Source organism: Hyla sarda, chromosome 12 (assembly GCF_029499605.1).
Source record: "Hyla sarda isolate aHylSar1 chromosome 12, aHylSar1.hap1, whole genome shotgun sequence".
In the NCBI taxonomy this organism is placed as follows: domain Eukaryota; kingdom Metazoa; phylum Chordata; class Amphibia; order Anura; family Hylidae; genus Hyla; species Hyla sarda.
Window position 1 is genome coordinate 85,081,773 of NC_079200.1, and position 16,621 is coordinate 85,098,393.

Consider the following 16,621-nt stretch of genomic DNA (forward strand, 5'->3'; position numbering starts at 1 on the left):
AGAGGACCCTCACCTGTAGGTGCACCTAGGTAAGAGGACCCTCACCTGTAGGTGCACTTAGGTAGGCGGACCCTCACCTGTAGGTGCCCTTAGTAAGCAGACCCGCATTGCTTTCAGCAGGGGCCTCTTTGGCAATCATACACAGAATCCTTGAGCGCCGTCAACCCCTCCCACCAGGATACAGCCATACACACAAGGATCTCACAGTGTGCGGGTCGCCACGGTAACAAGCGAGTTTTCCTCGCTTCCGGCACCACTACTGACGTCATCTTCTCTTCAGATATAGATCTGTTTCAGTACAGTCCGCCAAGTGAGATCACAGGGCGCTCTATCCTCTACTCTATGGTGCCGTACACCTTCATAAAGGTGTGCTAAGATGGCGGAGACGGAGTAAGTGTTCAGCTTGTATCATCGGGTGACCCGGTAGTAAGGCCTACGGGGGGGGAGTACTCATCTGTTGATATGTCTGGCCCCGTTTTATAGGCGAATTCCCTGACCCCAGTGGTGCTGTCACTGTCAGCTGCTACTAGACATTACCCTGTATGTGACACGAGGATTTATATCAGTATTATCTGCGGCTTAGAGTGAGGTGCACCCTGGGAGATCGGCTGCTTCCAGTGACATATGTTGTGTTATGTGCTCCATGTGTATCGGCTATCACATTGTGACGAAAAACCAGTGACCCCTCACAGTCCATGTATTGGATGTGGTGGGGGAGGGGTGTGTGTGTGTGTTGGATGGGGAGGGGTGGAGGGGGGATGTGTATTGGATGGGGAGGGGTGGAGGGGGGATGTGTATTGGATGGGGAGGGGTGGAGGGGGGATGTGTATTGGATGGGGAGGGGTGGAGGGGGGATGTGTATTGGATGGGGAGGGGTGGAGGGGGGATGTGAATTGGATGTGGAGGGGGGATGTGTATTGGATGGGGAGGGGTGGAGGGGGGATGTGTATTGGATGGGGAGGGGTGGAGGGGGGATGTGTATTGGATGGGGAGGGGTGGAGGGGGGATGTGTATTGGATGGGGAGGGGTGGAGGGGGGATGTGTATTGGATGGGGAGGGGTGGAGGGGGGATGTGTATTGGATGGGGAGGGGTGGAGGGGGGATGTGTATTGGATGGGGAGGGGTGGAGGGGGGATGTGTATTGGATGGGGAGGGGTGGAGGGGGGATGTGTATTGGATGGGGAGGGGTGGGGGGGGGTGTATTGGATGGAGTGGTGTGTGGGGGGGTGTATTGAATGGGGAGGGGTGGGGGTGTGTGTATTGGATGGGGAGGGGTGGGGGGTTTTGTGTATTGGATGGGGAGGGGTGGGGGGTTTTGTGTATTGGGTGGGGGTGTGTGTATTGGATGGGAGGGGTGGGGGGTTTTGTGTATTGGGTGGGGGTGTGTGTATTGGATGGGGAGGGGTGGGGGTGTGTGTATTGGATGGGAGGGGTGGGGGGTTTTGTGTATTGGACGGGGAGGGGTGGGGGTGTGTGTATTGGACGGGGAGGGGTGGGGGTGTGTGTATTGGACGGGGAGGGGTGGGGGGGTTTTGTGTATTGGGTGGGGGTGTGTGTATTGGACGGGGAGGGGTGGGGGTGTGTGTATTGGACGGGGAGGGGTGGGGGGGTTTTGTGTATTGGGTGGGGGTGTGTGTATTGGATGGGGAGGGGTGGGGGGGGTGTGTGTATTGGACGGGGAGGGGTGGGGGGGGGGTGTATTGGATGGAGTGGTGTGTGGGGGGGGTGTATTGGATGGGGAGGGGTGTGTGTGTATTGGTGGGGGGGTGTATTGGGTGGGGAGGGGGTGTGTGTATTGGATGGGGAGGGGGGGGGGGGGTGTGTGTATTGGGTGGGGGGTGTATTGGATGGAGAGGTGTGGGGTGTATTTGGTGGGGGGTATTGGATGGGGAGGGGGTGTGTGTATTGGATGGGGAGGGGTGGTGTGTATTGGATGGGGAGGGGTGTGTATTGGATGGGGAGGGGTGTGTATTGGGTGGTAAGGGGTGTGTATTGGATGGGGTGAGGGGCATGTATTAATCTGGCCCTGCTCTCTTTTCTGTAGGATAAGGAATGACAGTCATGGAGATGTTAATATTACGCTTCTTACAACTCTGGCGATTACAAAGATGGTTCTTCCCACCCCAGCCAAGCCCATCATCCCTGTGCAGACAGGGGTGCAAGCACAGCAGGAGGAACAGTCTAGCGGCATGTCCATCTTCTTCAGTCTCCTTGTACTCGGTTAGTGTGCATCACTTTTTCAGGTTTTGTCTAGAGTTGGACCCCTCCATTCTGGGGCTCTTCAGGTTGAGGATAGACTTATAGGGGGAGATTTATCAAAACCTGTCCAGAGGAAAAGTTTCTGAGTTGCCCATAGCAACCAATCAGATCACTTCTTTCATTTTTGAAAAGGCCTTTGAAAAATGAAGGAAGCGATCTGGTTGGTTGCTATGGGCAACTCAGAAACTTTTCCTCTGGACAGGTTTTGATGAATACCCAGCACAGTATCCATCTCATTTTATACATGTTATCATAACTAGGTCCATGAGCCTCAAATCACTCTCAGATGGGTACAAGTATGAGGAGCTGTTTTAAGGGTTTTCCACCATGAAGGAGCTGACTGCAGAGGCAGGAAGTTATAGTAGTAGTAGTAGCAGCAAGCGGCTCCTCGTAACTCAGTATCCTTAACCCCTATAAGGGTGCGTTCACACTACGTAATTCCGCACAGTGAATTTTTACATCAGTGTGAATGGGTTTCCACGAGACCCGTTCACACTAAGCAATTTCAGTGGCGGAAAATTCCCTGAGCACTGCATAGCTGTCAATGGTGACGGCGCAGTGCTGCGGGGTCCTACTACAGACGGCGGCTGTCAGGCGGAATCTTCGCTCGCTGAATTCTGCGAGCGGAGATTCAGTGTTCATTCCCCAGTGTGAACGCACCCTCTGTGTGATGGTGGAGGATGGTCCGGATCTAGAAGCAGTTGTTTTGGAATCCATCATGCAGTTTGGGGGCAGGTGTCCTTATGATGGGGATGTGTGTTCCCCACATCACAGGGGTCAGCAGGGAGCGGGTGACTGGCCCAATCACCGCCTTCACATAACTTCCTATGAGATGTGAGGGTGAAGTGTGTGTGAGGGCTGAGGTTGGGCTCCCTCTTGCTGTATGGGGCATATAACAGGATATTGTATAATGTATGGTCTCTGGTTAATCCCCCTTTTTCTCTCTCTTAGCGATTTGTATCATATTGGTTCATCTGCTCATCAAATACAGGCTGCACTTCCTGCCCGAGAGCGTTGCTGTGGTCTCACTGGGTGAGTGTGAATGGAATGGCAGTCATGCAGTCTGTATTGTGTGAGGCTTTATACCGTAATTCTTATCATGCTGTTATATTTGCAGGAATCTTGATGGGTGCTGTGATCAAAATCATCGAGTTTCAGAAACTGGCGAACTGGAAGGTATGAGTGTATGCCTGCAGGTTACCAAGGATGCATATACTGGTTGGGTGTAATTCTCTAGTCACCTCCAGAGCTGCAGCCCTGGTCATGCAGTATTTCCTCACTGAGGTTTTGGCAGATGTAGGGTTTAATCCAGCAGCCTTAAAGGGGTACTCCTCTGCTCAGCATTCGGAACAAAATGGTCTGAAAGCTTAGCACCGGCACGTGGGAGAGGGGGGGGGGGTTGTGCTTACGATGTCATAGCCCCACCCCCATGTGATGTCACGTCCTGCCCCCTCAATACAAGTCTATAGGAGGGGGCGTGACGCCCCCTCCTGTAGACTTGCATTGAGGGGGCGGGGCCATGATGTCACGAGCGCCCGCTCTAATAGCCCCCGTCACTTCTTGCAATAGTGTTCAGTGCTCATGGCATGATCTCAGCTTGGCGCTGAAGCCTTTGTGGTGTTCATCTTTAGATGTGACTGGAGTATTAAACATGATTGAGGATATTTTATATAAACTTGTGCGGAGGAAGAGTTGGCGATAATAACCAATCAGATTGCTTCTTTTATTTTTCAGAGGTCTTTTTAACAATTAAAGAAGCGTTCTGATTGATTATCTACGACTGGTCAGCTTTTCCTGAGCACAGGTTTTAATAAATCTCCTCAGATGTATTTCAGGATCTATAAAGTAGAGGATGTAAAGTGTGTGACTACTTTCCTGATCAGCATCGTGCCGCCATCTTGTCTACCCTCACATAATCATATATGTAGCCTCACCGACTTGCCAGCATGTTAGCTGTGTTAATCTGAATGCTGCCTATCAGTAAATGAGGTGGTGTTGGAGAACTGCGTCCTAACTTCAGACTGGTCTCCATTAATGTCTGGCCTTTTATAAGTCATGCCTTATAATGTAGACAGTAAAGTGTCAGCCTTTTTCTTGTTCTGTACGACTGAAGTTTCTTTGTCTTTTATCACACAGGAGGAGGAGATGTTTCGGCCTAACATGTTTTTTCTGCTGTTGCTGCCGCCCATCATCTTTGAGTCAGGTTACTCTTTACATAAGGTAAATGCTGTGTATGGGGCTCCCTAGTTTACATCATGTGTTTGTCTAGGAACACAAGTGAGGTATCATCTGATCTCCCCTGATGGCATGGATCCCTCGTCCAGCTCTCCTCTGATGTCACAGATTCTGTCCACCTCCTGTCACATATAAGGCCAAATTCCATAGTTCTGCCTTTTAATTGTTGTCCTTATGTCCTCTTTGTATACTAGGGGAACTTCTTCCAGAACATTGGCTCTATAACCCTCTTTGCTGTATTTGGGACAGCGATCTCGGCCTTCATCGTGGGCGGTGGCATCTTCTTCCTGGGACAGGTGAGTGCCCTTTGTGTGTTACCTGGACTGTATCTACCATACAGGGCCCCAGTTAATCTGTGAGAGTCTCATTCTGTCCAGGTGTCGAGCTAGAGGGGCTGAAATCTCATACATCTCCTGTAGACCTCCCGTCATGGAAGGTCCCCAACTGACTACTAAAGGTTACATGAGCTCGCCCCTCTGCTCTTTAAAAGGCACTGTCATTTGAACAAACTTGCTTAGATCAATATACAAGTGAATATAAAAAAACTCTTAGACAAACATGCTTCTTTCTCCTATTATCAAACCTTCCCCCTCCTGCAGCTCAAATCTTCCCTGAAAATAAAGTCTATGGAGGGGGAAGGAAAGAGCTCCACCTACCAGCTCTGGAAGAACTGCAAATTATACATGAATCCTGCAGAGCAGAAATCTGAAAAATACCATGTATAATTTATGTATGGGCCAGAAATAGTGCTGCTTCTCATATACACAGACAGGGCAGCTTATCCTGAAAAGTCTTTTGAAATGACAGGTACGCTTTAAGGCCACATTCAGATGTGAATCTTTGGTTGCAGATTTTCACACTAGACCTTACTCTTTGCTGTAGATTTGTTTTCTGCCATGTCTGATATAGAGTCTTTCTGGGGCCCAGGGTCAGAGTGGTTAGTGTTGCAGCACAATAGCCTTTCCTGTTAATAGTTTTTGCTCTTATCTCCCCCTGCAGGCTGATGTGATTTACAAGCTGACGATGACTGACAGGTAATTGTGGGAGTTCCTCCTGGGGAAATTAAGATGTGGTTTGGTGCCAGCATACACGCATTGTTCCTTGGACACAGTGTGTTAAACAGAATTGTGTGTGCTGAGAACGCATAGAGGATACGTTTTTTCCGCCGCATATCGTTCACACATACAGGATCCTGTGCACATTTGATGCGCAGGATTTGTAACTGCCGATTTGAAGCTGTGTTCAGTCATTTAGGTTACATTGAAATCTGCAGCAGAAAATCCTGTGTATCAAATCTATGTACATGTGATTACTTAAGCAAAAAAAGTTTTAAAGAGACAATAATATGTTTTAGATATTAGATTCCTCTTTTGCTTATATGACAGCTTTGCACACTGTTGGCATTGGGTTTAGTTTGGGTGATTGTAAAGTCCATGCCATCTGAAGGAGCACTCCATTACTCTCCTCTAGAGATGAGTGAAGTGACAGTGATTCAATTCGTCACAAACCTCGCAGCTCGGCAGTTGCTGACTTTAGCCTGTATAAATTAGTTCAGCTTTCAGGTGCTCCGGTGGCTGGAGACTCCCTCCTAGGTCTGTATCCACCTTTTCCAGCCCACCGGAGCACCTGAAAGCTGAACTAATTTATGCAGGATAAAGTCAGCAACCGCCGAGCCACGTGATACGTGACGAATCGAATTTACTGTAACTTCGCTCATCTCTACTCTCCTCCTTGGTAAAATAGCCTAACATAGTATGGAGGTATGTTTAGGGGTCATTGTCCTGTTAAAAAACAAATGATGGTCCCACTAAGCACAAACCAGATGGGGTGGCATGCCACTGCAGAATCCGGTTGTAGCCATGCTGTGCCTTAGATTTTAAATAGATCGCCATAGTGTCAGCAGCAAAGCTGTATCTCCTCCATGCCGTATGGTGAGAACCAAACATGCAGAAACTTTCCGCTCACCTTTTCTGAGCTTCACAGAGACATGGCCACATGATGTAGTAATGTCTGACTAATGCCCCTTTCACAAAGACGTTGTACCCCGTCAGAGAACGTCTGTCGGGCCCCCTTTTTTTTTTTTTTTTTTGTGCCTTAACGGACGTTCTTTTTGGCGGGGCACCACGGGAAACAACTGGTCACGATGGATTCTGTTTACTATTATGGGGTCCGTTAGGCACAGTTGCTTTTTGACAGAAATAGGGGGAGGAAAAAAAGTAGCATGATGTATTTTTCCTCCCACTATTCTCCCCGTCTTTCCCGACGGACGTCACACTGCCGTGTCCGAACGGCAGTTTGAAAGAGGCCTCAATAAACAATTTCAAGGGGGCCTGGATGTTTTTTTTTTGGGGGGGGAAAATTTACTATTACAGGTTATGAATACTAGTCTTATGTGGATAGAACTTTGATCCTTGTACTATGTAACTGTGCAAACTATAGCTTTAACAAACAAAAATCTAATTTTGACTTAACAGACCAAAGTACACATTTCTCAGTCGCTCTTCATTGGGGGACACCTTACTGATGGGTATATGCTCTTGCCACTAGGAGGCACTGACACTAGAAATAAAAAAAAAAAGTCGTCTCCTCCTTGGCTGGATATACCCTCCCACTGGAAGTGAGGTAACCAGTTTTAGGCTGGGTTCACACTACGTTTTGTCCCATACGGGAGCTCCCGTATGTCATTCATTTCAATGAGCCGGCCGGAGTGAAACGTTCGGTCCGGTCGGCTCATTTTTGCGCCGTATGCGCTTTTACAACCGGACCTAAAACTGTGGTCAACCACGGTTTTAGGTCCGGTTGTAAAAGCGCATACGGCGCAAAAATGAGCCGACCGGACCGAACGTTTCACTCCGGTCGGCTCATTGAAATTAATGACATACGGGAGCGCATACGGTGACATACGGGAGCGCGAGCTTTTAGCTCCCCCCTGCCGTATGCGCTCCCGTATGGGACAAAACGTAGTGTGAACCCAGCCTTAGCTAGTTTCAGCAGGAGGCAAGACACAGGTTTGGGAGCTCCCCAGTCTTTTTTTTATTATTTTCTAGTAAGGGCTGTTCAGTTAGGTTCTTTACTACCTTTTATTTCCTTTTTTCAGGTGGGGGTTCAGGACCATGGCGCTACCTGTTCCCCCCCCCATATGCGGCTAAGGGGCACGGGACATTAATGAATGCACCATTAACCCCTTCTCGCCAACGGTCAGCGCCTGGGGTTGCACCTTGGCTCCAGTTCCCCCTATTTTCTCTGTTCGTCCCGCTGTCGCAGCCTGACATGATGCAGGTGACTTAAAAGCTGGCTGAAGACATCTCTAGGTGAGTATAAGAAGATAGGTGAGTATATGAAGATGGAGTCCACGGGTGAGTATGCCCCCCCTCCTCCCTTCTGGCACAGGAATTATGGGGTTAATATGTTCCTGTGTTTCTTTTGGGGTAGTTTTAGGGGGTCATTGGCCCGAACTTTAATGGGGTCTGGGCTCTCACTGTAAGTCTCTCCTTTCTGCTATGTCCAGGGCAGCCACCGGCTTATGCGGCAGCTCCCTGTACTTATTGCGCCACAGTCACGGCTCTCAGCTCCTCCGGCGCTGTGCTGGCCGGCGGGAGTCATAATGGCCACAGGTAGCTCTGCCCCCCTTCTTCCCGAGTTCAAAGCGGGAACCTGGAGTTCAACTGTAGGGAGACTCTCTCTCCCTGCTCTGGCGGCGTTGCCTTCAGAGAGCCGACAGGGGAGAATCTGTCCCTCTCCTCCCCACAGCGAGCTCTCCAGTCTGGTGTGCGGCAGGGGTCTTTATTTGTACCTGGGATGTCAGAGGCTGTATCCCTCCTCTGACTCCCTGGTTCGGGGCCGTAATCTTCTAGCCGGTGGGCACCGCTTCTCTCCCTCTCACGCCCGGATGGACGGAGACTCTGAGCTTTTCTCCGTCCCCGTCCTTTCTCCTTCAGAGCGGGACCCGTCTCTCTCCTCTTCCGCAGCCTTTCTAGTGTGGGGTAGACATAGATCCGCCATCCTTCCCCTCCTCACAGGTGTCGGCGACTGTGTTGCTGTCGGGGTCTCGGTATATATCTCTGTCCACCCCTAACATTAGTAAAGTGGGGTTCTATTCCTCACCCCGGCTGGTCGCTCTTTTGGAGGTGGGGGAGTGGGCATAGCCCCACCTTCCTTTCTCCCCCCCCCCCCCCCAGGAGGTGGAAAGCACACACAAATAAATTAATAAAAAAAATAAAATAAAAAAAGTTAATCTCTTTTTGCTAGTCTTTAAGGCCATTTAGTGGTGGTTGGTGCCCTCTTGTGGCCTATAATTAGATTGTGCCTTCTTCTTTTCCATGCACCCTTGTGACCTCTGGGGGCACAAAATTTCAGCCTTCCTTTGCTATCTATCACTTCTGACCTATTGACTAAGATCAAGTGCAGTGTAGATTCTTATCAGTTTAATACCTGATACTTCCCCTCAGGGGAACATATAGTACATGGATTTTTCAGTGCGTGGGCCGATGTGGAAGCTTGCTTCTGTCGCCCCGTGCATTGACCCGCTATGGTGGTATCTTCGAGTACATTACACCAAAAAATATCGGTTGGGTTTTTCTGGGTATATGGGGGCCCCCCTTCCTGTCTCAGTCACCCTGTATGGGTCCTGTTATGACACACTGCATTGAGTCAGTGGAGGTATTCCTCTAGCATTCCTTCTTTCGCCAGGTTTCTGACTCTGTTGGAGACATATATGTGACTCGCTGTGGCGGGTCGTGCCAGGGATTTCATGATTTCTTGGAAGTATACCGGGGTTACTGTCAGGACTATTTCTCTTCTACCACTGGTTGTCAGGACATGTTTGCCGTTTCTGCAGGTGTTCTTGACGTGTACATACATTCCCTCCTCCACAGGATGCCACATCTGCGGCTGCTGCCCCGTATCCCCACATCCAGTGCCCATGGATTGCACCTGCTCTCATTGGGCCAGACAGTAGTGTGACCTGTCACTCATCTCACAACTGCCGCATCCGCAGCTGGATTTCGTTACCCCACTATCAGTGCGAGGTGACCGCCGGAGTGCATCGTTGTCTACATGGACCCGTACCAGTAAGCCAGACAGTGGTCTGCATGGTTTTCTCTGCCACCTGTCACTTCTCCAAGGGCTGAAGTGTCTATGGCTGCAGTTCCGGTACCTCACTGCTAGTGCGCGGTGTCCGGTGGAGTGACCTGGTGTGTCCTCTGGACCCTATGCTGGGCGAAGGGGATACCATTCACGGCTCCTAAGCCTCCCCCGATCTCCCAGGGTGACTGGGATTCTATTCATTGCTTCTCGGCTTCACTGCCTTTCCACATGCATCAAGGGGCACAGTTATTACTATCTGACTGTGTCCCCTTATCACCAGCGCCTGGAGGGGCACTCATTACGTCAGACCGTTGTCTACACAGTGTCCTCCGCTGTCGGTCTCCCATCTCTGGGCTGCCGCGTGCAACTGTCTGAGGGTTCCTGCAGGCAAGGGTCTGCTGTCAGTCAGCCAGTCTTCGTCTGCAGGGTCTCCTACACCACTGAGTCACCCATAAGTTTGGCTGCACTCCTGTGCCCCACTGACTGTGGGAGATCTCGAAGCAGTGTTCCTGTGTACTCAGGAATCCTTCACCTGTCAGCCGGCGGCTGTCTCCGTAGTTTCCTGCTACATCTGGTCAAATACCATACACTTCCCACTGTGTGGTGGAAGTTTTGGTAACCCACTACTTAGGTGTCCTTCCGAGTGGGTCTCCCAATGTTGCTCCATGAGCCCTCTGCAATGCACCACATGCTTATTCGTGGGGTTTCCTAATTCACCAGGTCCCTCTCCACATGCCTGCCGCTCTCATGGCTCAAGGCTAGCAGCCCACTTTTGGTATGTGGTTCTGGATGCGGGACCCGATGTGACCATGGTCGCTGTGCCAGGTAGCCAGACTGTGTCTGCATGACTTTCGAATCCACCAGGTCACCTCCTCCATTCCTGCTGCTTCCGTGGCCGCGGTCCGGTGTCTCCTTCCATGGAAAGTTCAACAAACTGTGCCTATGGGCTCAGGGGACCTCTTCTGGGTCTGCCTGTTTCCTGCCCCACATGCATCCCTCATCTCTTGCATCTGCGACTGCAGTCTAGGGGTGTATCACCATTAGGAGCTGGGGCGTGGGCGTCTTCTGCAGGTTCCATGGCTTTTCATAGCTACAGCGGCACTCTCTGTTCCCCCTTTCTAGGAGTGCCACGTTGGTCTGCTAGGGACATGGTGGTGACACACCATTGGGTGCTGTGTGTTTTCCATTCTGCCTGACTTTTGGATGTCTGCGGTTTCCTTCGTGTCTGCAGTTTGGTTCCCCTCTCCTATTGGGAGGTAACCATGTCTGTGTCCCTACATACGCTAGGTCCTCTGCACATGTAGAGTCCGCCCTCCCTTCTGCTCGGTGTTGTGTGCCTCGGGCCTTCCTGTGGTCTTGTTCGGCAGTCCTGCGATGGTTGAGCACCTCTGTTCTGGCAGGGGGCCTGTTGGGTGCGACATAGTCAGTTCAGGCCCCCCTCTGCCTCCAGGTATCTTCCTGGTTTCCTGTGCAGGGTGGCTCAGGTGTCTGCTCTGTTGCCTTCGACACGTCTAGGATGGCTCATCTGGTTCAGGGTTTCACCCTGTTGGGGTGTTCCTCTCAACGCTGGTGGTTGTTGTGTGCCTGTGTTTCTTACTCGCATTTGTAGCCATGTCTTGGTTCCTTTCCCAGCACCTTTTTCTAGGATTCCGATTCCATGATATCTCTGTATGTTGTCGTAGGGGTTTCTGGGGGACTACTTGTACCCAGTATTTTGTACTGTTCCCATAGGGCTGCATTTCCCTGCTTCGACAGTGCCCGGCTGAGCCAGCTTCTTACATGTCAGTGGGCTCAGCCTATCACTGGCAGGGGCGGGACATCGCTCCGGCCGGTGATAGGCTGACGGCTGTCCGACGTTCCAGGGCCGACGTAGGTAAGTTAAAAGTTTATTTTGTTTATCTTTTGCAGCCCGGGCATAGGAATACAGCGTACAGTAGTGGTCTCAAACCTGCGGACCTCCAGCTGTTGCAAAACTACAACTCCCATCATGCCCGGACAGCGTTGGCTGTCCGGGCATGCTGGGAGTTGTAGTTTTGCAACATCTGGAGGTCCGCAGGTTGGAGACCACTGGCGTACAGTATAGAGTTCCAGCGCCGGTGTCGGCCCGCAACAAAGAGGAGGAGGGCAGTGCTTGACATCTGTGAGTAGTAGCCCGCTGGCTGGGCTGATAATAAATTGGGGGGGAGCAGAACAGCGCAGGCGGGTCACATAGGATTCCCGATGTGGGGACAGCGCTGCGCTGATAATTAATTCCCAAGGGGGAGGGGCCCAACCGGTATTGCGGTATGGGCTAAAATTCATATCGTGCAGCCCAAAAATTTCGGTATTCGGTATGAACCGGTATACCGCCCAGCCCTAGCGCACGCAGACCCCGGCACGGACAGGTGCTTGCTGCCACCAGTTTCTTTGGAGTAACATCCATATGCAAGTACATCTGGCTGGTAAATATACATCCACTATTGGTGTCTTATATATGGACTTGGGTGTATATGCCCATACTTAATGTGCGGACTGTGTTCACAAACGCTATTCTGAACTAGCAAATGCCGGACTTTTAGAAGTATTGACAAATTATGCAGCGGTGTGATTATATTTTAATGTAATCTTGTTATTTACATTATAATTAGTTCCTCACAAGGGCCCTGTGATAGGAGGTTATTACCATCTAATTTAAGTATATGACTATTATGTGTTTTAATAAAAATATTTGATTTTTTTCCATCATATATTTGAAGCACGGTTCATTTACATTCATCATATATATCAGTTTATCTGATATTGTCCTTGAGGTTTATGGTTACAATCTCTTTTCTTTTTACAAATATACTTAAAACCTAAGGTGTAGGTGTTCAACCATAATATACTTCAGTCAATAAATTGTGAGCTCCACTTACTATTTTTATTTCAGATTTGTAAATAACTTCTATTAAAAAATCTGAAGCCTTCCAGTACTTATCAGCTGCTGTACACTACAGAGAAATTTGTGAAGTTCTTTCCAGTCTGACCACAGTGCTCTCTGCTGACACCTCTGTCCATGTAAGGAACTGCCCAGAGTAGGAGCTAATCACCATTGAAATCCTCTCCTGCTTTGGGCAGTTCCTTACATGGACAGAGGTGTCAGCAGAGAGCACTGTGGTCAGACTGGAAAGAACTTCACAAATTTCTCTGTAGTATATCTGTGGTTTACACATATGATAAATACTGGAAGGATTGATATTTTTAAATAGAAGTAATATACTAATCTGTTTAACTTTCTGGAGCCAGTTGATTTGAAAAAATTTTTTTTTTCACCGGAGTTCCTCTTTAAGGCAGTGTTTCCCAAGCATTGTGCTGTGTATTACTCCTATCAACTGATGTCTGAAACACATTATTAAGGCACAAAATTCCACAAATTAACTCTTGACAAGACAAACCTGTTAATAGAAAACCATTGTAGGTGACTACCTCGTGAAGTTCTTTGAGAGATTGCCAAGAGTGTGCAAAGCTGTCATCAGAGCAAAATGGGGGCACTTTAAAGAATCTAAAATAACCTAAAATATATTCTGGTTTGCTTTTTGTTTACCACAGTATGTGTTCCTTCATAGTTTTCATGTGTTTAAAGGGGTTGTGCGCTGCCCTGACTTTCGGAGCTCCGCTCACAGCGTCCGGAAGTTCATTACTCCGAACGCTGTGTGCGGGCTTCCGTGTTCGCGGCCGCTGGGCGTGACGTCTCGCCCGGCCCCTCGTGACGTCACGCCCGCCCCCTCTACCAAAGTCTATGGGAAGGGGGCGTGACAGCGGTCGCGCCCCCTTCCCATAGACTTTTGTTGAGGGGGCGGGCGAGACGTCACGAGGGGCCGGTCGTGACGTCACGCCCGGCGGCCGCGAACACGGAAGCCCACACACAGCGTTCGGAGTAATGAACTTCAGGACGCTGTGAGCGGAGCTCCGAAAGTCAGGGCAGCGCACAACCCCTTTAATATGAACCTACAGTGTAGCAAAAAACAACAACATGGAATAAAAAGATGATATTCATACATATATGTATATTTATGTTTCTCAACATGGAAAATGCAACACCGTGAAGGAAAAGTCTTAAAGTTATGGAAATCACAGGATTGATAGACATGTTAATTATTTGCGAATGATGGGAAAAAAAAAAATGTGAACAAAATATTTAAAGCCTCCTAGATATTTTCAGTATTGAATATAAGCGTCACACTCCTTGGCATGCTATCAATGTGGATATTAATGGTTGTCTAAGAATGTTCTGCCACATTGAATACACTTGGGCACTCAAATCATCAATATCCGCTGCTGGCTGCTCCCTATGTAATTGCTGGCCAATAGTATCCCAGATGTGCTCAATGGGAGTCAAGTGCAGAGATCTGCCGGGCCATGGTAGTATGTTTAGGCCGCACAGGCTGCATTGTTGTATTGAAAAATGGCTTGTGGGGCACTTTGGAGAAAGGCCCATATGATTGGTTCTACAAATAAATCTGTATAAGGCCAAGCTGTAAGTATACCTGTAATAAAGACTAGAGGTGTCTGCCTACTGTACATTATGCCACTGCTCATGATAATCCTGAGAGTATTGTCCCAGAAGCTGCAAAAGGAAAATGCCAGTCGGCATGTTACTTGTGCTACTATAAGCAGCCTGCGTGGCCTGCAGCGTTTTCAGACTTGTTTCCCAATGAGCAAATCTGGGACGTCATTGGTTGACAACTGCAAAAGTAGCTGCCAACAGTGGATCTTGATGATTTGTTTGGAAGAACCTTCCCCAGACAACCATTAATAACCTTAGTATGACATTGGAAATTTGATTTGCTTGCAAACTTTACATCCTTTCAGCTATTTGAAAAAAACAGTAAAACAAGAACAATGTAAATTTCTCAGCTTAAGTAAGATAGCAAGTGGTTTCTCCAGTCATCACAAAATGCCACTTTTTTTTGACTACTGCAGTGGAGTTGGCACTGCAAAGGGCATATACAAACCTCTTACCTCCTATTTTCCTGCTAGCTTTGCCTTCGGGTCCTTGATCTCTGCTGTGGATCCTGTTGCAACAATCGCCATTTTTAACGCCTTAAATGTGGATCCCGTGCTGAACATGCTGGTATTTGGGGAAAGTATCCTGAATGATGCTGTCTCTATCGTCTTAACCAAGTAGGTGATAAGATGTTCATATAAGATATTGGCAAACCCTTTCTCATACACGGACTGCTCCTACCTATCATGCAGTCCATATACATTGTCCACTCCTACCTATCATGCAGTTCATATACATAGTCCACTCCTACCTATCATGCAGTCCATATACACAGTCTACTCCTACCTATCATGCAGTCCATATACACAGTCCACTCCCACCTATCATGCAGTCCATATACATAGTCTACTCCTACCTATCATGTAGCCCATATACACAGTCTACTCCTACCTTTCATGCAGTCCATATACACAGTCTGCTCCCACCTTTCATGCAGTCCATATACACAGTCTGCTCCTACCTATCATGCAGTCCATATACACAGTCCACTCCTACCGATCATGCAGTCCATATACACAGTCTACTACTACCACCGATCATGCAGTCCATATACACAGTCTACTCCTACCGATCATGCAGTCCATATACACAGTCTACTCCTACCGATCATGCAGTCCATATACACAGTCTACTCCTACCTATCATACAGTCTATATATACAGTCTACTCCTACCTATCATGCAGTCTATATACACAGTCTACTCCTACCGATCATGCAGTCCATATACACAATCTACTCCTACCTATCATACAGTCTATATATACAGTCTACTCCTACCGATCATGCAGTCCATATACACAATCTACTCCTACCTATCATACAGTCTATATATACAGTCTACTCCTACCGATCATGCAGTCCATATACACAGTCTACTCCTACTGATCATGCAGTCTATATACACAGTCTACTCCTACCGATCATGCAGTCCATATACACAGTCTATTCCTACCTATCATGCAGTCCATATACACAGTCTACTCCTACCTATCATACAGTCTATATATACAGTCTACTCCTACCTATCATGCAGTCCATATACACAGTCTGCTCCTACCTATCATGCAGTCCATATACATAGTCCACTCCTACCGATCATGCAGTCTATATACACTGTCGGCTCCCACCTATCATGCAGTCTATATACACAGTCTGCTCCCACCTATCATGCAGTCTATATACACAGTCTGCTCCTACCTATCATGCAGTCTATATACACAGTCTGCTCCTACCTATCATGCAGTCTATATACACAGTCTGCTCCTACCTATCATGCAGTCTGTATACACAGTCTGCTCCTACCTATCATGAAGTCTGTTCCTACCTGTCATACAGTCTATATACACAGTCTGCTCCTACCTATCATGTAGTCCATATACACAGTCTACTCCTACCTATCATGCAGTCTATATACACAGTCTACTCCTACCTACAAACGCAGTCTGCTCCTACCTATCATGCAGTCCATATACACAGTCTACTCCTACCTATCATGCAGTCTATATACAGAGTCTGCTCCTACCTATCATGCAATCTATATACAGAGTCTGCTCCTACCTATCATGCAATCTATATACACAGTCTGCTCCTACCTATCATACAGTCTATATACACAGTCTTCTATCTATCATGCAATCTATATACACAGTCTGCTCCTACCTATCATGCAATCTATATACACAGTCTACTCCTACCTATCATGCAGTCTATATACAGAGTCTGCTCCTACCTATCATGCAGTCCTCATACAGTGTGCTGCTGTTGGAAATAATGTCATAATTGAGTTCTGAAAACAAAAATAAGCAATTTAGTAAAATGTAACCTTTATGAATTGCAATATAATAGTAATAAAATAACAGATATAAATAACATGCAAATTTATTGGTAACAAATAATAAATATCAATGAGTATTTAATCTCTTTAAAGATTCTTTAGTGTATGGCACTGCGGAGTGAAAATGTGTGTACTGTGCCATATTTTTTATAACGGGTGATAGCCATGGACTCGCCAATAA

The 16,621-nt window shown here is 48.1% G+C and overlaps 1 protein-coding gene and 1 non-coding gene across 2 annotated transcripts in view; both read left to right on the forward strand.

Annotated features, from left to right (window-relative positions):
* The first annotated feature begins 238 nt into the window (after positions 1 to 238).
* The window catches only part of SLC9A8 (solute carrier family 9 member A8), a 43,729-nt gene continuing 27,346 nt past the window's right edge, over positions 239 to 16,621 (forward strand). The window contains exons 1-8 of the mRNA XM_056547407.1: positions 239 to 390; positions 2,045 to 2,220; positions 3,211 to 3,291; positions 3,377 to 3,435; positions 4,396 to 4,479; positions 4,689 to 4,790; positions 5,494 to 5,528; positions 14,578 to 14,721. Coding sequence (XP_056403382.1) covers positions 377 to 390; positions 2,045 to 2,220; positions 3,211 to 3,291; positions 3,377 to 3,435; positions 4,396 to 4,479; positions 4,689 to 4,790; positions 5,494 to 5,528; positions 14,578 to 14,721 — 695 coding nt within the window. The 5' untranslated portion in view covers positions 239 to 376. The remainder of the gene's footprint in view (positions 391 to 2,044; positions 2,221 to 3,210; positions 3,292 to 3,376; positions 3,436 to 4,395; positions 4,480 to 4,688; positions 4,791 to 5,493; positions 5,529 to 14,577; positions 14,722 to 16,621) is intronic.
* Positions 8,867 to 9,054, forward strand: LOC130297156 (U2 spliceosomal RNA). Its single transcript, XR_008849433.1, has one exon. It is a non-coding gene; the product is annotated as a U2 spliceosomal RNA (small nuclear RNA).